Raw genomic sequence first — 24,340 nt, forward strand, 5'->3', positions numbered from 1 at the left:
CAATGATTGTATTCAATAAAGGAACGGGGAAAAAAAACCCAGCATGGTCAGTGAATGGATAGTAAGATCATAAAATACGTGTATTAAAGGAGACTTAATTAAGAAAAAGTAAAGAAAGAAGTGTGATCAAAAACCGGGGCCGAGAATTAACAATGAGTGAATGTATGTAAGAACAGCGTGCAGGAGCGCAATCTGGTGAGCAAAGGGGACTCAATATGGGAGAAAAGAAGAATAGAATTGAAGGTGGACAATTGTGGGATGATTGGAAAAAACGGACACCAGAATACATAAAAATATATAAATTACTAGAAATAGGCCCGATGCTATCGCATCGGGAGCGCGGTGGAATAAACATCTGTCTATGCTTAGTGGTGCTGACAGGAGCAGTGGTGGGGAGGCTGGGGGCATAAAGATCTGGTGGGGGGGGGCTGGGGACATACATATCTGGTGGGAGGGGGGCTGGGGGCATACATATCTGGTGGAGGGGGCTGGGGACATACAGATCTGGTGGGGGGGCTGGGGGCATACAGATCTGGTGAGGGGGGGTGCTGGGGGTATACAGATCTGGTGAGAAGGGGGGCTGGGGGTATACAGATCTGGTGGGGGGGCTAGGGGCATACAGATCTGGTGGGGGGGAGGCTGGGGGCATACAGATCTGGTGGGGGAGGGCTGGGGGCATACAGATCTGGTGGGGGGGGAGGCTGGGGGCATACAGATCTGGTGGGGGGGGAGGCTGGGGGCATACATATCTGGTGGGGGGGGCTGGGGGCATACAGATCTGGTGGGGGGGGCTGGGGGCATACAGATCTGGTGGAGGGAGGCTGGGGGGATACAGATCTGGTGGGGGGGGCTGGGGGGATACAGATCTGGTGGGGGGGGGGGCTGGGGGATACAGATCTGGTGGGGGGGGCTGGGGGCATACAGATCTGGTGGAGGGAGGCTGGGGGCATACAGATCTGGTGGAGGGAGGCTGGGGGCATACAGATCTGGTGGAGGGAAGCTGGGGGCATACAGATCTGGTGGAGGGGGGCTGGAGGCATACAGATCTGGTGGAGGGGGGCTGGGGGCATACAGATCTGGTGGAGGGGGGCTGGGGGCATACAGATCTGGTGGAGGGGGGCTGGGGGCATAAAGATCTGGTGGAGGGGGGCTGGGGGCATACAGATCTGGTGGAGGGGGGCTGGGGGCATACAGATCTGGTGGAGGGGGGCTGGGGGCATACAGATCTGGTGGAGGGGGGCTGGGGGCATACAGATCTGGTGGAGGGGGGCTGGGGGCATACAGATCTGGTGGAGGGGGGCTGGGGGCATACAAATCTGGTGGAGGGGGGCTGGGGGCATACAGTACAGATCTGGTGGAGGGGGGCTGGGGGTATACAGATCCGGTGGAGGGGGGCTGGGGGTATACAGATCTAGTGGAGGGGGTCTGGGGGCATATAGATTTGGTGGGGGGGGGCTGAAGTCATATAGATTTGGTGGGGGGGGGGGCCGAAGTCCTCTGCAGTAATGAACACATTGTGCTCCTGCTGGTTCCCTTCTGTCCCCTATTATGCAGTGTCTCACCTGTCCTCCGTGCCCGCGGAGCCTCCAGCTGCAGCACACAGACACCTCCATGATAGCGGCCGGTGTACGAAGCAGCCGCTGCAGGTTGATGTCATGGCTTTACTACAGTTGAATGCTTTACGGCGCCACAAAGCATTTAACTGCAGTAAAAGGCTGACAGCAGAAGCGGCGGCAGCCCCGGACAGGTGAGTATACAGCAGTGTGTGTGTGTCTGTGTTCAGTGTATACATGCATGTGCGCTATGTGTGTGTACGTGTTCGGTGTCTGCTATGTGTGTCTGCTATGCGTTTGTGTATGCATGCATGCAGTGAGGACCCGGAAGCCGGAGCATTTTTCGAACTGCGGCTGCGCAACGGACAATGACGGAATAGGGGAACAGACAAAACTGGTGATTATGTAAGGAGATAATTATAAATACTAGAAGGTGGCCCGATTCTAACGCATAGGGTATTCTAGAATTTATTGTGTAGTTAATGTACGATTTTTGTTCTATATATATAGATGTTGTTGTGTGTAGTTGCCAAGTGTTTGTGTAGGGCGCTGTAAATGTTCTGGGTGTTGTCTGTGTCTCGGGGGGTGTGAGAGCGGTGTTGTTTGTGTGTTGCGTTGTTTGTGGAGCACTGTGTGTCTGCAGCGTTGTGTGTGTGTGTGGTGCTGTAAGTATTCTGCGGTTTGTGTGGGTGTGTGTGTGTGGGGTGGGTGTGTGTGTGTGTGTGTGTGTGTGTGTGTGTGTGTGTGTGTGTGTGTGTGTTTTGGGGGAGGTATGTTTTGAGCAGTGTGTGTTGGAGGAGTAGTCCTGGGGGAGAGGAGTATAATAGGAAGAGTAGTTCTCGGGGGAGAGGAGTAGTCCTGGGGGGAGAGGAGTATAATAGGAGGAGTAGTCCTGTGGGGTGAGGAGTATAATACGAAGAGTAGTCCTGGGGAGAGAGGAGTATAATAGGAGAAGTAGTCCTAGGGGGAGAGAGGAGAATAATAGGAGGAGTAGTCCTGGGGAGAGAGAAGTGTAATAGGAGGAGTAGTCCTGGAGAGAGAGGAGTATAATAAGAGGAGTAGTCCTGGGGGAAGAGGAGTATAATAGGAGGAGTAGTCCTGTGGGGTGAGGAGTATAACAGGAGTAGTAGTCCTGGAGAGAGAGGAGTATAATAGGAGGAGTAGTCCTGGGGAGAGACTAGTATAATAGGAGGAGTAGTCCTGGGGACAGAGGAGTATAATAGGAGGAGTAGTCCTGGGGGAAGAGGAGTATAATAGGAGGAGTAGTCCTGGGGGGGAGGTGTCTAATAGGTGGAGGAGTCCTGGAAGGGGAGAGGAGTATAATAGGAGTAGTCGTCCTGTGGGGTGAGGAGTATAATAGGAGGAGTAGTCCTGGGGAGAGAGGAGTATAATAGGAGGAATAGTCCTGAGGGGTGAGGAGTATAATAGGAGGAGTACCTCCTGGAGAGAGAGGAGTATAATAGGAGGAGTAGTCCTGGGGAGAGAGGAGTATAATAGGAGGAGTAGTCCTAGGGGGAGAGGAGTATAATAGGAGGAGTAGTCCTGGGGAGAGAGGAGTATAATAGGAGGAGTAGTCCTGGGGAGAGAGGAGTATAATAGGAGGAGTAGTCCTGGGGAGAGAGGAGTATATTAGGAGGAGTAGTCCTGGGGGAAGAGGCGTATAATAGGAGGAGTAGTCCTGGGGGGTGAGGAGTATAATAGGAGGAGTAGTCCTTTGGGGGGAGGAGTATAATAGGAGGAGTAGTCCTTTGGGGGGAGGAGTATAATAGGAGGAGTAGTCCTGGAGAGAGAGGAGTATAATAGGAGGAGTAGTCCTGTGGGGTGAGGAGTATAATAGGAGTAGTAGTCCTGGAGAGAAAGGAGTATAATAGGAGGAGTAGTTCTGGAGAGAGAGGAGTATAATAGGTGGAGGAATCCTGGAAGGGGAGAGGAGTATAATAGGAGTAGTCGTCCTGTGGGGTGAGGAGTATAATAGGAGGAGTAGTCCTGGAGAGAGAGGAGTATAATAGGAGGATTAGTCATGGGGAGAGAGGAGTACAATAGGAGGCGTAGTCCTGGGGAGAGAGGAGTATAATAGGAGGAGTAGTCCTGGGGGGGAGAGGAGTATAATAGGAGGAGTAGTCCTGGGGGGAGAGGAGTATAATAGGAGGAGTAGTCCTGGGGGGAGAGGAGTAGTCCTGGGGAGAGAGGAGTATTATAATAGGAGGAGTAGTCCTGGAGAGAGAGGAGTATAATAGGAGGAGTAGTTCTGGGGGGAGAGGAGTATAATAGGTGGAGTAGCCCTGGGGAGAGAGGAGTATAATAGGAGGAGTAGTCCTGGGGGGAGAGGAGTATAATGGGAGGAGTAGTCCTGGGGGGAAGAGGAGTATAATAGGAGGAGTAGTCATGGGGGGGAGGAGTATAGTTGCCCTGTGTGCGGGGGGCGTGGCCGAGCGGGCAAAGTGTGCGGGGGCGTGGCCGAGCGGGCAAAGTGTGCGAGGGGCGTGGTGGCCGAGCGGCTAATGCGATGGTTGTCACTGTAATGATGTCATTTTGGAACAAGACACACAGACAGAATAAGGCAAATATATTATATACACATATACAGTCAGGGCCAGAAATATTTGGACAGTGACACAAGTTTTGTTATTACAATTATATATATAATATGGGCTGAAAGTGCACACTCCCAGCTGCAATATGAGAGTTTTCACATCCAAATCGGAGAAAGGGTTTAGGAATCATAGCTCTGTAATGCATAGCCTCCTCTTTTTAAAGGGACCAAAAGTAATTGGACAAGGGACTCTAAGGGCTGCAATTAACTCTGAAGGCGTCTCCCTCGTTAACCTGTAATCAATGAAGTAGTTAAAAGGTCTGGGGTTGATTACAGGTGTGTGGTTTTGCATTTGGAAGCGGTTGCTGTGACCAGACAACATGCGGTCTAAGGAACTCTCAATTGAGGTGAAGCAGAACATCCTGAGGCTGATAAAAAAAGAAAAAATCCATCAGAGAGATAGCAGACATGCTTGGAGTAGCAAAATCAACAGTCTGGTACATTCTGAGAAAAATGGAATTGACTGGTGAGCTTGGGAACTCAAAAAGGCCTGGGCGTCCACGGATGACAACAGTGGTGGATGATCGCCGCATACTTTTTTTGGTGAAGAAGAACCCGTTCACAACGTGAACTGAAGTCCAGAACACTCTCAGTGAAGTAGGTGTATCTGTCTCTAAGTCAACAGTAAAGAGAAGACTCCATGAAAGTAAATACAAAGGGTTCACATCTAGATGCAAACCATTCATCAATTCCAAAAATAGACAGGCCAGAGTTAAATTTGCTGAAAAACACCTCATGAAGCCAGCTCAGTTCTGGAAAAGTATTCTATGGACAGATGAGACAAAGATCAACCTGTACCAGAATGATGGGAAGAAAAAAGTTTGGAGAAGAAAGGGAACGGCACATGATCCAAGGCACACCACATCCTCTGTAAAACATGGTGGAGGCAACGTGATGGCATGGGCATGCATGGCTTTCAATGGCACTGGGTCACTTGTGTTTATTGATGACATAACAGCAGACAAGAGTAGCCGGATGAATTCTGAAGTGTACCGGGATATACTTTCAGCCCAGATTCAGCCAAATGCCGCAAAGTTGATCGGACGGCGCTTCATAGTACAGATGGACAATGACCCCAAGCATACAGCCAAAGCTACCCAGGAGTTCATGAGTGCAAAAAAGTGGAACATTCTGCAATGGCCAAGTCAATCACCAGATCTTAACCCAATTGAGCATTCATTTCACTTGCTCAAATCCAGACTTAAGACGGAAAGACCCACAAACAAGCAAGACCTGAAGGCTGCAGCTGTAAAGGCCTGGCAAAGCATTAAGAAGGAGGAAACCCAGCGTTTGGTGATGTCCAGGGGTTCCAGACTTAAGGCAGTGATTGCCTCCAAAGGATTCGCAACAAAATATTGAAAATAAAAATATTTTGTTTGGGTTTGGTTTATTTGTCCAATTACTTTTGACCTCCTAAAATGTGGAGTGTTTGTAAAGAAATGTGTACAATTCCTACAATTTCTATCAGATATTTTTGTTCAAACCTTCAAATTAAACGTTACAATCTGCACTTGAATTCTGTTGTAGAGGTTTAATTTCAAATCCAATGTGGTGGCATGCAGAGCCCAACTCGCGAAAATTGTGTCACTGTCAAAATATTTCTGGACCTAACTGTACATACACACACATATATGTATAGTGAATGTTAGATTTCTGTCGCTTTTTACCTATACTAATAGACATTATTTTAGCATAACACATGGGATGTTCCCATTTAACTCCATAGTGACCAAACCAAATTTTTCAAATTTGACATATGTCACTTTATGTGGCAATAACTCTGCAATGTTTCAACATATCCCCATGACTTTGAAATGGTTTTGTTTGGGACACATTATATTTCATGATAATAAAGAGAATTTTGTTTACTTACCGTAAATTCTTTTTCTTATAGTTCCGTATTGGGAGACCCAGACCTTGGGTGTTTAGTTTCTGCCTCCGGAGGACACACAAAGTACTACACTTAAAAGTGTAGCTCCTCCCTCTGAGCTTATACACCCCCTGGTGAGCCAGTCCCAGCCAGTTTAGTGCAAAAGCTGAAGGAGAATAGCCACCCACAAGTAGAACAGAGCAAGAGCCGGAACAACCGGAGACTCTGTCCACGACAACAGCCGGTGAAAACACGCGGAACAAGAAATTGCCAACAGGCAACAGGGAGGGTGCTGGGTCTCCCAATACGGAACTATAACAAAAAGAATTTACGGTAAGTAAACAAAATTCTCTTTTTCTTCATCGTTCCTTTGAGAGACCCAGACCTTGGCACGTTCCAAAGCAGTCCCTGGGTGGGAATAAACAGAAAAACTAAGAAGTAGGTAGAACCTAACTTCACAAATGGGCGACAACCGCCTGAAGGATGCGTCTGCCCAAGCTCGCATCTGCCGAAGCATGAGCATGCACTTGGTAGTGCTTCGAGAAGGTATGCAGGTTAGTCCAAGTGGCAGCCTGACAGACTTGTTGAGCCGTAGCCTGGTGCCTAAAAGCCCAAGAGGCACCGACCGCTCTGGTCGAGTGTGCCTTGATCCCCGGCGGGGGAGGCACCTGAGTACTCTGGTAGGCGTCCAAAATGGTCGATCTAATCCAACGGGCTAAGGTCGACTTAGAAGCAGGGAGGCCCTTGCGCCGACCTGTGGTTAGCACAAAAAGAGAGGTGCACCGCCTAAGCGCAGCGGTGCGAGACACATAGATCCGGAGAGCACGCACCAGATCTAGAGTATGCAGCGCTTTCTCAAAGCGATGAACAGGGGCCGGACAGAAGGAAGGTAGGGAAATGTCCTGGTTAAGGTGGAAAGGAGAGACCACCTTAGGAAGAAAGTCCGGAGTCGGACGGAGAACCACCTTGTCTTGATGAAAGACTAAAAAAGGTGACTGCGAAGAGAGTACAGCCAAATCAGAGACTCCCCTGAGAGAAGTTTTGGCAACCAGAAAGGCCACTTTCTGAGAAAGACGATACAAAGAAACCTCCATAAGAGGCTCAAAAGGGGGTTTCTGCAATACCGTGAGGACCAAGTTAAGGTCCCAGGGATCCAAGGGCCGCCGATACGGCGGAATGATGTGAGACGCGCCTTGCATGAAGGTGCGGACCTGAGCCAGCCGAGCGAGACACCGCTGGAACAGAACTGACAGAGCTGAGACTTGTCCCTTGAGAGAGTTGAGGGACAGTCCTAGCTGCAGACCGGACTGTAGAAAAGACAGAAGGGTCGGCAAAGAGAATGGCCAAGGAGGATGGCCGGTAGAGCGACACCAGGACAGGAAGATTTTCCAAGTCCTGTGATAGATCTTAGCAGAGGAAGCCTTACGGGCCCGAGTCATAGTGGAGATGACTTCAGGAGGAATACCAGAAGCCGTCAAAATCCAGGACTCAAGAGCCACGCCGTCAATTTGAGAGCCGCAGAATTCGGGCGGAAAAACGGACCTTGCGAGAGTAGGTCTGGATGGTCCGGGAGATGCCACGGCATCTCTGCGGACAGGTGGAGCAGGTCCGGATACCAAGCTCGCCTGGGCCAGTCCGGTGCAATGAGGATGACTCGACGGCCCTCCATTCTGATCTTGCGCAGGACTCTGGGCAAGAGAGCTAGAGGGGGAAACACGTAAAACAGACGAAACTGGGACCAGTCTTGAACCAGAGCGTCCACGGCGAAGGCCTGAGGATCGTGGGAGCGAGCCACGTAAACAGGAACTTTGTTGTTGTGACGGGATGCCATTAGGTCCACGTCCGGAGTGCTCCATTTGCGGCAGATTGACTGAAATACTGCCGGGTGCAGGGACCACTCGCCACCGTCCACGCTTTGACGGCTGAGATAATCTGCCTCCCAGTTTTCCACGCCTGGGATGTGGACTGCGGATATGGTGGACCTGGAGTCCTCCGCCCATTGGAGGATGCGTTGTACCTCCATCATTGCCAGGCGGCTGCGTGTCCCGCCTTGGTGATTGATGTAGGCAACCGCTGTCGCGTTGTCTGACTGGACTCTAATGTGCCTGCCCGCCAACAGGTGGTGAAAAGCTAGGAGAGCTAGAAGCACGGCTCTGGTTTCCAGCACATTGATTGAAAGGGCTGACTCGGACGGAGTCCAAGTGCCCTGTGCTCTGTGGTGGAGACATACCGCTCCCCAGCCGGATAGACTGGCATCCGTGGTGAGAATCACCCAGGACGGGGCTAGGAAGGAGCGCCCTTGGGACAGGGAGAGGGGCCGAAGCCACCACTGAAGGGAGCTCCTGGTCCGTGACGACAGAGCCACTAACTTGTGTAAGGAGGAAGGCCGCTTGTCCCAACAGCGGAGAATGTCCAGCTGCAGGGGGCGCAGATGGAACTGGGCAAAGGGAACAGCCTCAATGGACGCCACCATTTGACCCAGCACCTGCATCAGACGCCTGAGAGTATAACGGCGGGGCCTCAGAAGAGAGCACACCGCCAGCTGGAGTGACAGCTGTTTGTTTAAGGGCAACTTCACTAGAGCCGACAAAGTCTCGAACTGCATCCCTAGGTACGTGAGACTCTGGGTCGGAGTCAGAGTGGATTTGGGAAGATTGACAAGCCACCCGAATTGGGCTAGAGTGGCGAGAGTGAGCGAGACACTCCGCTGACAGTCTGCGCTGGATGAAGCCTTGACTAGAAGGTCGTCCAGGTAAGGAATCACTGCCAACCCCTGGAGGTGCAGAACCGCAATCACTGCTGCCATGACCTTGGTGAATACCCGAGGGGCCGTGGCTAACCCGAAGGGGAGAGCCACGAAATGGAAATGATCTTCTCCTATTGCAAAACATAGCCAACGCTGGTGTGAAACTGCAATTGGCACATGCAGATAGGCATCTCTGATGGACGCCAGGAAATCCCCTTGGGTCATTGAGGCAATGACTGATCGCAGAGACTCCATGCTAAAGTGCCGCACCTGAACATGCTTGTTGAGAAGCTTGAGATCCAGGATGGGCCGGAAGGTACCGTCCTTTTTGGGAACTAGGAAGAGATTTGAGTAGAAACCTCTGAACCGTTCCCGGGCGGGAACTGGTACAATTACTCCATTGGCCTGTAAGGCTGCCACGGCCTGTGAGAAGGCGGCGGCCTTGGAGCAGGGGGGAGTTGAGAGAAAAAATCTGTTTGGCGGGCTGGAATAGAATTCTATCCTGTAGCCGTGGGAGATGATATCTCTCACCCACTGATCGGAGACGTGTTGAAACCAAGCGTCGCCAAAGTGGGAGAGCCTGCCACCGACTAAGGACGTTGTCGGAGCGGGCAGAGAGTCACGAGGAGGCTGCCTTAGTGGCAGTACCTCCTGCGGTCTTCTGTGGACGCGCTTTTGGGCGCCAGTTGGATTTCTGGTCCTTAGCTGAGTTAGCGGACGAGGCGGAGGGCTTAGAGGACGACCAGTTGGAGGAACGAAAAGAGCGAAACCTCGACTGATTCCTACCCTGGGCAGGTTTCCTGGTTTTGGTTTGTGGCATGGAAGTACTCTTCCCGCCAGTAGCTTCTTTGATAATTTCATCCAGCTGTTCTCCGAACAGCCGGGACTCAGCAAAAGGGAGCCCAGCAAGGTATTTCTTAGAAGAAGCATCTGCCTTCCACTCTCGAAGCCACAAGATCCTGCGGATAACGAGGGAATTAGCCGAAGCCACCGCAGTGCGGTGAGAAGCCTCCAGCATGGCAGACATGGCATAAGATGAAAAAGCTGAAGCTTGAGAAGTTAAGGCAACCATCTCGGGCATAGATTCCCTGGTGAGGGAATGCATCTCCTCTAGAGAAGCAGAGATGGCTTTGAGAGCCCACACTGCTGCAAAAGTTGGGGAAAACGCGACCCCCGCCGCTTCATACACGGATTTGGCCAGAAGGTCAATCTGACGGTCAGTGGAATCCTTAAGGGAGGTGCCATCAGCCACCGACACAACGGTCCGGGCTGAGAGCCTAGACACCGGAGGGTCTACCTTTGGGGAATGAGCCCACTCCTTGACCACCTCAGGTGGAAAGGGAAAACGGTCATCAGAACCACGCTTTGGGAAGCGTTTGTCAGGACAGGCCCTGGGTTTGGTCACAGCGGTCTGAAAACTGGAGTGGTTAAAGAACACACTCTTTACTCTCTTAGGCGAGGTAAACTGGTGCTTTTCTGCCAGAGAGGGTTGCTCCTCTGATACTGGCGGATTGAGATCCAGTACAGAATTAAAGGAAGCAAATCAAGTCACTAAAATCTGAGTCACCCTCGGAAAGATCAATGGGGTACATGGAGTTAGCCTCCGAGCCCCCGGTAAAGGCATCCTCCTCATCCTGCGAGTCAGCTTTTGAATCAGAGCCAAGGGATGAGGAGGGAGAGGAAACCCTGCGTCTCCTCTTAGGAGGACGGGGTCTGGGCCCTGATGATGAATCCTCTGTGAGCTCCGGTGGACGGAGGTCAGATGATAGAGATCCTAAGGAACCCTTAGCAGTAGAGGCACCCTGTGAAGGGGGCTGATGCATATTCAACAAAGTCCTGGACAGAAGTCCCATGTACTCAGCAAAAGACTGGGAGATAGACCTAGAAAAGGATTCTACCAAAGCCGGGGGTTCAGCCACAGGTGCAGAAGCAGCCTGAGAGACCACTGGGGGTGAGACTCCAGGCTGTGGCACCGCCAAGTTAGAGCAGACATCACAATGTGGATAGGTGCTCGGTTCAGGCAGGAGGAGCTTACATGCAGCGCATACAGTATAAAGCTTTGGAGCCTTGCTCCTCGTGTGAGACATGCTGCTGGAGTGGGGACAGCTTCTACAAGAGAATGAACCCCAGAGAGTATATACAGAGGTCCACAACCAGAGACCGGTTGTGGCTTACCAGACCGTTGGCAGCGGTGTTGTGTGCCCTCCAGATCCCGAAGCCCGGACCCCCAATGCACAGCACCTCAGCAGGGATGCAGAGTGCAGGCCAGCGCAGAGTGAACCCTGTCTGAGAAAATGGCCGCCGGAGCGAAGAGAGGGGGCGGGACTTGGGGCGTTCCTGTAGGAGAGCGGGATCTGGCGGGCCTTAGAGACCTACAGGGGAGGAGACACGCACAGCAGTGGGGAGTGTCCCTCCCCTGTGCAGGACGGCCGCCGGGAGGAGCCGAGCCTGTCCCTCTGCATGAGTGACATGCGAGGGCAGTGAACAGAAACTAGGCATCCGGCAAAGCCGGGGCCTAAATTTGAGCGGCGAGGCCGACGCGCAGGCACCATCGGCGCGGTTCTCGGGCGACAGCTAGAGAACCCGCCGGAAATGCCAAGATAAATACAGTAAGCTCCCTATACAATAAAAGCACAGGGACCCCCAACATATAAACGTCTCAGGTAATTAGCTGCTGAGACGCAGGGCCAGGTCCCTGGGGATGAGTGCTCCGGTCCAGAAGGATCCTAAAGGGCTGCGGATGGAGACCTGTCTCCTGCCAGGCATGGAGACCGCACTGGCTCCCACTTCAAGCCAGAGCCCAGGAGGGATGGTGAAGGAGCAAGGCATGTAAGGCTGCAGCCTTGTAAATCAACCTTAACAACACCGCCGACACAGTGGGGTGAGAAGGGACATGCCGTGGGTCCAGACGTGGACCCGCACTTCTTCAATCTCATTCCAAAAAGGAAAAAATCATATGAGAATGCATGTGTGGATGTATGCCTCCTGAACACAAAGTGATAAACTGGCTGGGACTGGCTCACCAGGGGGTGTATAAGCTCAGAGGGAGGAGCTACACTTTTAGGTGTAGTACTTTGTGTGTCCTCCGGAGGCAGAAGCTAAACACCCAAGGTCTGGGTCTCCCAAAGGAACGATAAAGAAAGTAAATTTAGGTCAATATGTTTTCCATTTATTTATAAAAAAATCCAAAATTTGACATAAATCTCAAGATATTTGTCATTTTCAAACGCTGAATGATTATCCCGTTAATCCAGATAGTCAAACTGCACAAAATAGTTAATAAATAACATTTACCTCCTGTCTGTCTTACATCAGCTCCATCTGTAAAATGTTATTTTATTTTGTTAGGATGTTAAAAGGTTTAAAATTGTAGCAGTAATTTTTAATTTCTGCAATGAAATTTACAAAGAAGGGAATTTTGTTTACTTACCGTAAATTCCTTTTCTTCTAGCTCCTATTGGGAGACCCAGACAATTGGGTGTATAGCTTCTGCCTCCGGAGGCCACACAAAGTATTACACTTTAAAAGTGTAAACCCCTCCCCTCTGCCTATACACCCCCCCCCCGTGCATCACGGGCTCCTCAGTTTTGGTGCAAAAGCAGGAAGGAGAAAACTTATAAATTGGTCTAAGGTAAATTCAATCCGAAGGATGTTCGGAGAACTGAAAACCATGAACCAAGAACAATTCAACATGAACAACATGTGTACACAAAAGAACAACAGCCCGAAGGGAACAGGGGCGGGTGCTGGGTCTCCCAATAGGAGCTAGAAGAAAAGGAATTTACGGTAAGTAAACAAAATTCCCTTCTTCTTTGTCGCTCCATTGGGAGACCCAGACAATTGGGACGTCCAAAAGCAGTCCCTGGGTGGGTAAAAGAATACCTCGGTAAAAGAGCCGTAAAACGGCCCCTTCCTACAGGTGGGCCACCGCCGCCTGCAGGACTTGTCTACCTAGGCTGGCATCCGCCGAAGCGTAGGTATGCACCAGATAATGCTTGGTAAAAGTGTGCAGACTCGACCAGGTAGCCGCCTGACACACCTGCTGAGCCGTAGCCTGGTGCCGCAATGCCCAGGACACACCCACGGCTCTGGTAGAATGGGCTTTCAGCCCTGAAGGAACCGGAAGCCCAGAAGAACGGTAGGCTTCAAGAATTGGTTCCTTGATCCACTGAGCCAAGGTTGACTTGGAAGCCTGCGACCCTTTACGCTGGCCAGCGACAAGGACAAAGAGCGCATCCGAGCGGCGCAGGGGCGCCGTACGAGAAATGTAGAGTCTGAGTGCTCTCACAAGATCTGACAAGTGCAAATCCTTTTCACATTGGTGAACTGGATGAGGGCAAAATGAAGGTAAGGAGATATCCTGATTGAGATGAAAAGGGGATACCACCTTAGGGAGAAATTCCGGGACCGGACGCAGAACCACCTTATCCTGGTGAAACACCAGGAAGGGGGCTTTGCATGACAGCGCTGCTAGCTCAGACACTCTCCGAAGTGATGTGACTGCCACTAGGAAGACCACCTTCTGCGAAAGGCGTGAAAGAGAAACATCCCTCATCGGCTCGAAAGGTAGTTTCTGAAGAGCCGTTAGCACCCTGTTAAGATCCCAGGGTTCTAGCGGACGCTTGTAAGGTGGGACTATGTGGCAAATCCCCTGCAGGAACGTGCGTACCTGTGGAAGCCTGGCTAGACGCTTTTGAAAAAACACAGAGCGCCGAGACTTGTCCCTTAAGAGAGCCGAGAGACAAACCCTTTTCCATTCCGGATTGAAGGAAGGACAGAAAAGTGGGCAAGGCAAATGGCCAGGGAGTAAAACCCTGATCAGAGCACCAGGATAAGAAGATCCTCCACGTCCTGTGGTAGATCTTGGCGGACGTTGGTTTCCTGGCCTGTCTCATAGTGGCAATGACCTCTTGAGATAACCCTGAAGACGCTAGGATCCAGGACTCAATGGCCACACAGTCAGGTTGAGGGCCGCAGAACTCAGATGGAAAAATGGCCCTTGAGACAGCAAGTCTGGTCGGTCTGGTAGTGCCCACGGTTGGCCCACCGTGAGATGCCACAGATCCGGGTACCACGACCTCCTCGGCCAGTCTGGGGCGATGAGGATGGCGCGGCGGCAGTCGGACCTGATCTTGCGTAACACTCTGGGCAGCAGTGCCAGAGGAGGAAATACATAAGGCAGTCGAAACTGCGACCAATCCTGAACTAATGCGTCTTCCGCCAGAGCTCTGTGATCTTGAGACCGTGCCATGAATGCCGGTACCTTGTTGTTGTGCCGGGACGCCATTAGGTCGACGTCCGGCTTCCCCCAGCGGCAACAGATCTCTTGAAACACGTCCGGGTGAAGAGACCATTCCCCTGCGTCCATGCCCTGGCGACTGAGAAAGTCTGCTTCCCAGTTTTCTATGCCCGGGATGTGAACTGCGGAGATGGTGGAGGCTGTGGCTTCCACCCACAGCAGAATCCGCCGAACTTCCTGGAAGGCTTGCCGACTGCGTGTGCCGCCTTGGTGGTTGATGTATGCCACCGCTGTGGCGTTGTCCGACTGAATTCGGATCTGCCTGCCTTCCAGCCACGGCTGGAACGCCTTTAGGGCTAGATACACTGCCCTTATCTCCAGAACATTGATCTGAAGGGAGGACTCTGGCTGAGTCCAGGTACCCTGAGCCCTGTGGTGGAGGAAGACCGCTCCCCACCCTGACAGACTCGCGTCCGTCGTGACCACAGCCCAGGATGGGGGCAGGAAGGATTTCCCCTTCGACAAAGAAGTGGGAAGAAGCCACCACTGAAGGGAGGCCTTGGCTGCCCGAGAAAGGGAGACGTTCCTGTCGAGGGACGTCGACTTCCTGTCCCATTTGCGGAGAATGTCCCATTAAAGTGGACGCAGATGAAACTGCGCAAATGGAACTGCCTCCATTGCTGCCACCATCTTCCCTAGGAAGTGCATGAGGCGCCTCAAGGGGTGCGACTGGGCTCGAAGGAGAGATTGCACCCCTGTCTGTAGTGAACGCTGTTTGTCCAGCGGAAGTTTCACTATCGCTGAGAGAGTATGAAACTCCATGCCGAGATATGTCAGCGATTGGGTAGGTGTCAATTTTGACTTTGGGAAATTGATGATCCACCCGAATCTCTGGAGAGTCTCCAGAGCAATGTTCAGGCTGTGTTGGCATGCCACCCGAGAGGGGGCCTTGACAAGAAGATCGTCTAAGTAAGGGATCACCGAGTGTCCCTGAGAGTGTAGGACTGCTACCACTGTTGCCATGACCTTGGTGAAGACCCGTGGGGCTGTCGCCAGGCCGAAAGGCAGTGCCACGAACTGAAGGTGTTCGTCCCCGATGGCGAAACGCAGGAAGCGCTGATGCTCTGGTGCAATCGGCACGTGGAGATAAGCATCCCTGATGTCGATTGATGCTAGGAAGTCTCCTTGGGACATCGAGGCGATGACGGAGCGGAGAGATTCCATCCGGAACCGCCTGGTTTTCACGTGTCTGTTGAGCAGTTTGAGGTCCAGAACGGGACGGAAAGATCCGTCCTTTTTTGGCACCACAAACAAGTTGGAGTAAAAACCGTGACCCCATTGCTGAAGGGGAACAGGGATCACCACTCCTTCTGCCTTCAGAGTGCTCACTGCCTGAAGAAGAGCATCGGCTCGCTCGGGGGGCGGAGATGTTCTGAAAAAACGAGTCGGAGGACGAGAGCTGAACTCTATCCTGTAACCGTGAGACAGAATGTCTCTCACCCATCGGTCTTGGACATGTGGCAACCAGGCGTCGCAAAAGCGGGAGAGCCTGCCACAGACCGAGAATGCGGTTTGGGGAGGCCGAAAGTCATGAGGAGGCCGCTTTGGGAGCGGTTCCTCCGGCGGTCTTTTTAGGACGTGACTTAGACCGCCATGAACCAGAGTTCCTCTGACCCTTCTGTGGCCTGTTGGACGAGGAGAATTGAGACCTGGCTGAGGGCCGAAAGGACCGAAACCTCGATTGTACCTTCCGTTGTTGAGGTCTGTTTGGTTTGGACTGGGGTAAGGACGAGTCCTTTCCCTTGGATTGTTTAATGATTTCATCCAATTGCTCGCCAAACAGGCGGTCGCCAGAAAATGGCAAACCGGTTAAGAACTTTTTGGAAGCAGAGTCTGCCTTCCATTCACGTAGCCACATGGCCCTGCGGACTGCCACTGAATTGGCGGATGCTACCGCCGTACGGCTCGCAGAGTCCAGGACAGCATTCATGGCGTAGGACGCAAAAGCCGACGCCTGAGAGGTTAAAGACACAACCTGCGGAGTAGAGGCACGTGTGACTGCATTAATCTCAGACTGACAAGCTGAGATAGCTTGGAGTGCCCATACGGCTGCGAATGCCGGAGCAAAAGACGCGCCTATAGCTTCATAGATGGATTTCATCAGGAGCTCTATCTGCCTGTCAGTGGCATCCTTGAGTGATGAACCATCTGCCACTGCAACTATGGATCTAGCCGCCAGTCTGGAGACTGGAGGATCCACCTTGGGACACTGAGCCCAACCGTTGACTACGTCAGTGGGGAAGGGGTAACGTGTGTCATTAAGGCGCTTAGTAAAGCGCTTGTCCGGAAATGCTCTGTGTTTCTGGACTGTATCTCTGAAGTTGGAGTGATCGAAAAACGCACTCCGTGTACGTTTGGGAAACCTAAATTGGAATTTCTCCTGCTGAGAAGCTGACTCCTCAATCGGTGGAGCTGGTGGAGAAAGTTCTAGCACCTGGTTGATGGACGCTATAAGGTCATTTACTATGGCGTCCCCTTCAGGTGTATCAAGATTGAGAGCAGCGTCAGGATCAGAGCCCTGATCTGCCACCTCCGCTTCATCCTCCAGAGAGTCCTCATGCTGAGACCCTGAGCAGTGTGATGAAGTCGAGGGAAGCTCCCAGCGAGCCCGCTTAGCCGGTCTGGGACTGCGGTCCGTGTCGGAGTCCTCACCGTGGGACCTATGAGTCGCCCCAGGAGCACTTCGCTGGTCCGACCGAGGGGGGCCTGGGGGCAATGATTCAACAGTGCCCGGGGCCTGTGTTACCGGTCTGGACTGCAAAGCTTCTAGTATCTTAGCAGACCATCTATCCATAGACTCAGAAAGTTTGTCAGCGAATACTGCAAACTCTGTCCCCGTCACCTGGACAGTGGCAGCAGGTGGTTCCACCGGGGCCGAGGGTCCCACCAGTGGCTGAGGCTCCGGCTGAGTGAGTGTCACAGGGGCCGAGCATTGCACACAATGAGGGTAGGTGGAACCTGCAGGTAGCATAGCCTCACATGAGGTACAGGTTGCAAAATAAGCCTGTGCCTTGGTACCCTTGCTTTTTGCGGACGACATGCTGTTGTCTCCTCTTAGAGCAATCAGTGAGGGTATATAGCCAAAAGCAAATAGTGCGGCCGTACAGAGTAAATGTATACAATATAAGCATATAAATATACACTTCGGCACCCAGGGGGGCCAGCACCTAGTAACAGGTGCGGCTTACCGACCGCCCTCAGCGGTTGTGTGACCACCAGATTCCCTGCCTGGGCCTCCCAGAGCTGTGGAGCTCGATGTTGTCTCCCCTCTGAAGTTCTCCAGCGTCAGAAGTGCTGATAGGAATGGCTGCCAGCGTTCTGAGAGGAGGAGGGAGCCGTGGGCGTGCCTCAGAAAGTGCGGGAATCTGGTGCCCCGCAGTGCTCAGTGAGGGGAGAGGAGGATACCTCAGTATGCTCCAGCCCTCACCGCTGACATGCAGTCTAGCGTCCCGCCCTCACCCCTGACTGGCAGGTCCGGGGGCGGGAGTTTGTGGTACTAGGCCGCAAAAGCCGGGGACTAAATTTATTAGCGCGGCCGGCAAACAAGCGCGGTCGGCGCGGTAGTCCCGGCGACGCAAAACACCCGGCAGGTGCTGCAGCGTCCGTTACACAGGCGCTCTATGCGCCGTCCCCAAGGGGACACAGAGTACCTCAGAGGAGCAGGGCCTGTCCCTGACGATACTCGGTCTCCTGTCCAGCAGATTCCCCCAGGGGCTGCGGAGGGAGCACGGTCCCATGCATGGTGACCGGTTAGGATACCACTTCACCCAGAGCCCCTAAGGGATGGGGAAGGAAAACAGCATGTGGCTCCAGCCTTTGTACCCGCAATGGGTACCTCAACCTTAACAGCACCGCCGACCAGAGTGGGGTGAGAAGGGAGCATGCCGGGGGCCCTGTTATGGGCCCTCTTTTCTTCCATCCGATATAGTCAGCAGCTGCTGCTGACTAAATTGTGGAGCTTGCGTGCATGTGTGCCTCCTTCAACACAAAGCATAAAAACTGAGGAGCCCGTGATGCACGGGGGGGTGTATAGGCAGAGGGGAGGGGTTTACACTTTTTAAAGTGTAATACTTTGTGTGGCCTCCGGAGGCAGAAGCTATACACCCAATTGTCTGTGTCTCCCAATGGAGCGACAAAGAAAACATTTTTTACGGACATAGTCAAGTTTGAATTGACTTTGGTGGACTTACTTTTTACAACAAGCCCCCCTCCATATATTCAAAACGGCAGCTTTTCATGAATTATTGCAAAGTGACAAAACAGCAAAGAAAATGTTATTTTTACCACCTAAATGTAACTAACTTCTGAACGGGTCACTGTAGTCGGCAGACACAAAGGCCGTTACTTGGGCGTGAATTGCCATGACAACCATCAGTACCACACAATCATAATCTAAGGCTGACGATACGATTAAAGAGATCACACACTGTTAACCATTTAGATGCCAGTCACTACTGACAGCAGCATCTAAAGTGTTAAACGGCCATGATCAGTACCAACACCAATGATAATGATATCTGATGCAGCAGGGTGTCCACTATGATTTCCAGCTGACAGCGGCTCCATTTTCACCTGCTGGGGAAAGCTATTCACTTATATCTCAGGTCAGTTTTAGGCTTTGTGCGCCACGTTGCGTACTAGCCCTGCAGAAATTTCTGCAGCGATCTGAAGAGCACACGTGCGCTTCAAATCGCTGCAGAAAATGTCCGTAGAGAAAAAAAAAGCCGATTCCATTCGCTCTGCCTGCAGCTCCTGCCATAGACAGAGCAGGAGCTGCCGGCAAAGCGCACGGAAGAAGTGACATGTCACTTCTTAGAACGCAGCACTTCGGGCACCAGCCGAAGCGCTGCGCTCTAAGACGCCACATGCGCACGGCCCCTGCACAATCTCCATAGACTGTGCAGGGGATGCAGGACGCATGCAGTTACGCTGCGCTACAAAGCGCAGCGTAACTGCATGTATTTACGCAACGTGCGCACATAGCCTTAAGTTGTATTGGTGGTCACTAAGAGGTGATTCATTACTCATGTCTGTTCATAAAAGGTCCCGATGGCTTAAATACATCCAGGAAAACGCCAGCTTAAATAGAACGATGACTTGTCATTGGAAAACATGCCATAAAAAGGACATGAAATGTTTAAGATCCCACACTTACCAGCTCTTTCCGATTTCTCTTTCTGTTCTTGTAGCTGTTCACATTTTGTAGTTAACTGTTTGACCCGTGTACGAAGCTGAGAAACCTCTTCTTCCTTCATCATTAGAGTCTCGTGCATCTGCCTCTTAGTCTCTGCTATGACCATTCCCTGGACAAGACCAATAAATGGCATATGAAATGAAAAGCTGCGGGGGAAAAAAAAGAAAAGCACGAACATACAAATACATTTGTTTTGTCCTCAAGTCTGGCAAAATATTGGTAATATCAGTGATTCAACAAAACTGGATGATTTAATAAAGTCAAATCACTGGATTGGCAATAACGGATGGAATCGTTAGCTTCAGTAGTTTATCAATACAGGTTTGTATGTCTTGTATTCCCTTGTATGAGTCGCATATTGCACAAAACAGGGTATGATACAGCTGCACCACAAAGACGCTGTATGCCAACACATTGTTTTACCCCTACTGCTTTCCATTTTTCTAAATAAATAAATAAAACAACCTGCAGCATCACCAGTACCAGCTACTGGTCTTTATTCTCTAACTGCTGCAATCAGCAGAATAGATGACAGCTTAATAAAGATAAACCAAGACTACATGCGAGGCCCATCTATACTAGGCATGATGAGCTGTCAGTGTGGTAACAGAAGGGCTGCTGAGATCCATCCGAGACAGATATCTACCTTATCTTGTTCCAGCTGCTCCACCATATTCTTGGCATCCCTTAGCTGGGTGATCAGCTTGGTCTTCTCACTGGTGTGAATTTCCTGGAATTTAATGCACAATACATATGACAATGACCGTTTTCCCTTCTTGAAATACACCTTTGTTTTTACCACAGTGTACTGGGAAACTAGGAAAAAAAATTCCAGGTGCGATGAAATTGTGGGAAAAAAAACCCCTGCAATTCGATTTTTACTGAACTGTTTTTACAGCATACACCATGTGGTAAAAATGACCTTGCAATTTGACTCTCATCAGTATAACAGTGATACTATTTTAGTGGTGGGGGAAAAAAAACAAAAAAAACTTTGAAGAATTTTTTTTTCTTTTGTCACCATTTTTTCAAGACCTGAAATGTTCTCAATTTTTGATCGATGGAGCTGTGGGATGGCTTTTTTTTTGTGGGGAGAAACATTTTCATTGATTCCATTTTGGAATAAAATTTGACAGTTTGATTGCTTTTAAGAAGGGAATTTTGTTTACTTACCGTAAATTGGGCAAGGCAAACGGCCAGGGAGTAAAACCCTGATCAGAGCACCAGGATAAGAATATCTTCCACGTCCTGTGGTAGATCTTGGCCGATGTTGGTTTCCTGGCCCGTCTCATAGTGGCAATGACCTCTTGAGATAACCCTGAAGACGCTAGGATCCAGGACTCAATGGCCATACAGTCAGGTTGAGGGCCGCAGAATTCAGATGGAAAAACGGCCCTTGAGACAGTAAGTCTGGTCGGTCTGGTAGTGCCCACGGTTGGCCCACCGTGAGATGCCACAGATCCGGGTACCACGACCTCCTCGGCCAGTCTGGAGCGACAAGGATGGCGCGGCGGCAGTCGGACCTGATCTTGCGTAACACTCTGGGCAACAGTGCCAGAGGAGGAAACACATAAGGGATTTGAAACTGCGACCAATCCTGAACTAAGGCGTCTGCCGCCAGAGCTCTGTGATCGTGAGACCGTGCCATGAATGCCGGGACCTTGTTGTTGTGCCGGGACGCCATTAGGACGACGTCCGGCATCCCCCAGCGGCAACAGATCTCCTGAAACACGTCCGGGTGAAGGGACCATTCCCCTGCGTCCATGCCCTGGCGACTGAGAAAGTCTGCTTCCCAGTTTTCTACGCCCGGGATGTGAACTGCGGATATGGTGGAGGCCGTGGCTTCCACCCACATCAGAATCCGCCGGACTTCCTGGAAGGCTTGCCGACTGCGTGTTCCGCCTTGGTGGTTGATGTATGCCACCGCTGTGGAGTTGTCCGACTGAATTCGGATCTGCTTGCCTTCCAGCCACGGCTGGAAAGCCTTTAGGGCAAGATACACTGCCCTTATCTCCAGAACATTGATCTGCAGGGAGGACTCTGTCTGAGTCCAAGTACCCTGAGCCCTGTGGTGGAGAAAGACTGCTCCCCACCCCGACGGACTCGCGTCCGTCGTGACCACCACCCAGGATGGGGGCAGGAAGGATTTTCCCTTCGACAATGAAGTGGGGAGAAGCCACCACCGAAGAGACTCTTTGGCTGCCTGAGAAGGGGAGACGTTCCTGTCGAGGGACGTCGACTTCCTGTCCCATTTGCGGAGAATGTCCCATTGAAGTGGACGCAGATGAAACTGCGCGAAAGGGACTGCCTCCATTGCTGCCACCATCTTCCCTAGTAAGTGCATGAGGCGCCTCAAGGGGTGTGCCTGGCCTTGAAGGAGAGATTGCACCCCCGTCTGTAGTGAACGCTGCTTGTTCAGCGGAAGCTTCACTATCGCTGAGAGGGTATGAAACTCCATGCCAAGATATGTCAGCGATTGGGCCGGTGTCAGATTTGACATTGGAAAGTTGATGATCCACCCGAAACTCTGGAGAGTCTCCAGAGCAACATTCAGGCTGTGTTGGCATGCCTCTTGAGAGGGTGCCTTGACAAGCAGATCGTCTAAGTAAGGGATCACAGAGTTTCCCTGAGAGTGCAGGACTGCTACTACTGTTGCCATGACCTTGGTGAAGACCCGTGGGGCTGTCGCCAGGCCGAAAGGCAGTGCCACGAACTGAAGGTGTTCGTCTCCTATGACGAAGCGCAGAAAACGCTGGTGCTCTGGAGCAATCGGCACGTGGAGATAAGCATCTTTGATGTCGATCGATGCTAAGGAATCTCCTTGGGACATTGAGGCGATGACGGAGCGGAGGGATTCCATCCGGAACCGCCTGGTTTTCACGTGCTTGTTGAGCAGTTTTAGGTCCAGAACAGGACCCGTCCTTTTTTGGAACCACAAACAAGTTGGAGTAAAACCCGTGACCCTGATGCTGAAAAGGAACCGGGACCACCACTCCCTCTGCCTTCAGAGTGCACACCGCCTGCCGAAGAGCATCGGCTCGCTAGGGGGGCGAAGAGGTTCTGAAGAATCGAGTCGGAGGACGAGAGCTGAACTCTATCCTGTAACCGTGAGACAGAATGTCTCTCACCCAACGGTCTTTGACCTGTGGCAGCCAGGTGTACTGAGACCGCCATGAATCTGAGTTCCTCTGATCCTTCTGAGGGCTTTTGGACGAGGAGAATTGGGACCTGCCCGCGGCCCGAAAGGACCGAAACCTCGACTGTCCCCTCCTCTGTTGGGGTTTGTTTGGTTTGGGCTGGGGTAAGGATTAGTCCTTTCCCTAGGATTGTTTAAGGATTTCATCCAATCGCTCACCAAACAAGCGGTCGCCAGAAAATGGCAAACTGGTTAAGCACTTTTTGGAAGCAGAATCTGCCTTCCATTCCCGTAGCCACAAGGCTCTGCGTATTACCACCGAATTGGCGGATGCAACCGCCGTACGGCTCGCAGAGTCCAGGATAGCATTAATGGCGTAGGACGCAAATGCCGACGTCTGAGAGGTTAAGGACGTCACTTGCGGAACAGACGTACGTGTGACTGCGTCAATTTGCGCCTGAGCAGCTGAGATAGCTTGGAGTGCCCATACGGCTGCGAATGCTGGAGCAAACGACGCGCCGATAGCTTCATAGATGGATTTCAACCAGAGCTCCATCTGTCTGTCAGTGGCATCTTTGAGTGAAGCCCCATATTCCACTGCAACTATGGATCTAGCCGCCAGCCTGGAGATTGGAGGATCCACCATGGGACACTGAGCCCAGCCCTTGACCACGTCAGGGGGGAAGGGATAACGTGTATCCTTAAGGCGTTTGGAGAGACGCTTATCTGGGCAAGCTCGGTGTTTCTGGACTGCCTCCCTGAAGTCAGAGTGGTCCAGAAACGTACTCAATGTACGCTTGGGATACCTGAAACGGAATTTCTCCTGCTGAGAAGCTGACTCCTCAACTGGAGGAGCTGAGGGAGAAATATCCAACATTTGATTGATGGACGCTATAAGAACATTCACTATGGCGTCACCATCAGGTGTATCCAGGTTGAGAGCGGTCTCAGGATCAGAATCCTGATCAGCTATCTCCGCTTCATCATACAGAGAGTCCTCCCGCTGGGACCCTGAACAATGTGATGATGTCGAGGGAAGCTCCCAGCGAGCTCGCTTAGGCGGTCTGGGACTGCGGTCCGTGTCAGAGCCCTCACCCTGGGATCTATGAGACACCCCGGGAGCACATTGTTGTTACAACTGAGGGGGACCAGGGTGCAATGATTCAACAGTGCCCATGGTCTGAGATACCGGTCTGGACTGCAAGGTTTCTAGTATCCTAGCCATAGTCTCAGAAAGTCTATCAGCAAAGACTGCAAACTCCGTCCCCGTCACCTGGACAGTGTTAACAGGTGGTTCTCCCTGGGCCACCATTAGCAGAGGCTCCGGCTGAGTAAGTGCCACAGGGACCGAGCATTGCACACAATGAGGGTCGGTGTAACCTGCCGGTAGTCTAGCCGTACATGCGGTACAGGCAGCATAGTAAGCCTGTGCATTGGCACCCTTGCTTTTTGCGGACGACATGCTGTTGTCTCCTCTGAGCAATCCAGGAGGGTATATAGCCAAAAATCAATATTGCGACCGTACAGTGTAATGTATAGCATACAAGCATATAAATATATATGTACACTTCGGCACTAGTGGGGTCAGCACCTCAGGTGCTGCTTACCGCCCGCTCAAAGCGGTTGTGTGATCACCAGAATCCCTGCCTGGGTCTCCCAGAGCTTGTCTCCCCTCTCCAGCATCAGAAAAGCTGACAGGAATGGCTGCCGGCGTCCTGTGGAGAGGAGGGGGCCGTGGGCGTGCCCTAGAAAAAGTGCGGGAATCTGGCGTCCCACTGTGCTCAGTGAGGGGGGTGGAGGATGCAAAGCATGCTCCAGCCCTCAGCGCTGACGTCCTATGCAGCGTGCCGCCCTTCCCCTGACTGGCAGGCCTGGGGGCGGGAAAAAGTGAGACTAGGCCGCAAAAGCCGGGGACTAAAGTTATAAGCGCGGCCGGCGTATAAGCGCGG

General features: G+C 51.9%; 1 protein-coding gene across 5 annotated transcripts in view; it reads right to left on the reverse strand.

Moving 5' to 3' along the window:
* GOLGA4 (golgin A4) overlaps positions 1-24,340 on the reverse strand; it is a 246,749-nt gene that overhangs the window by 138,456 nt on the left and 83,953 nt on the right. For all 5 annotated transcript variants that reach the window (XM_075315051.1, XM_075315054.1, XM_075315052.1 and 2 more), the window contains 2 exons: positions 19,902-19,985; positions 19,217-19,364 (listed from right to left, as the gene is read on the reverse strand). In XM_075315051.1, coding sequence (XP_075171166.1) covers positions 19,217-19,364; positions 19,902-19,985 — 232 coding nt within the window. The remainder of the gene's footprint in view (positions 1-19,216; positions 19,365-19,901; positions 19,986-24,340) is intronic.

This window comes from Anomaloglossus baeobatrachus, chromosome 6 (genome assembly GCF_048569485.1).
Source record: "Anomaloglossus baeobatrachus isolate aAnoBae1 chromosome 6, aAnoBae1.hap1, whole genome shotgun sequence".
Lineage (NCBI taxonomy): Eukaryota > Metazoa > Chordata > Amphibia > Anura > Aromobatidae > Anomaloglossus > Anomaloglossus baeobatrachus.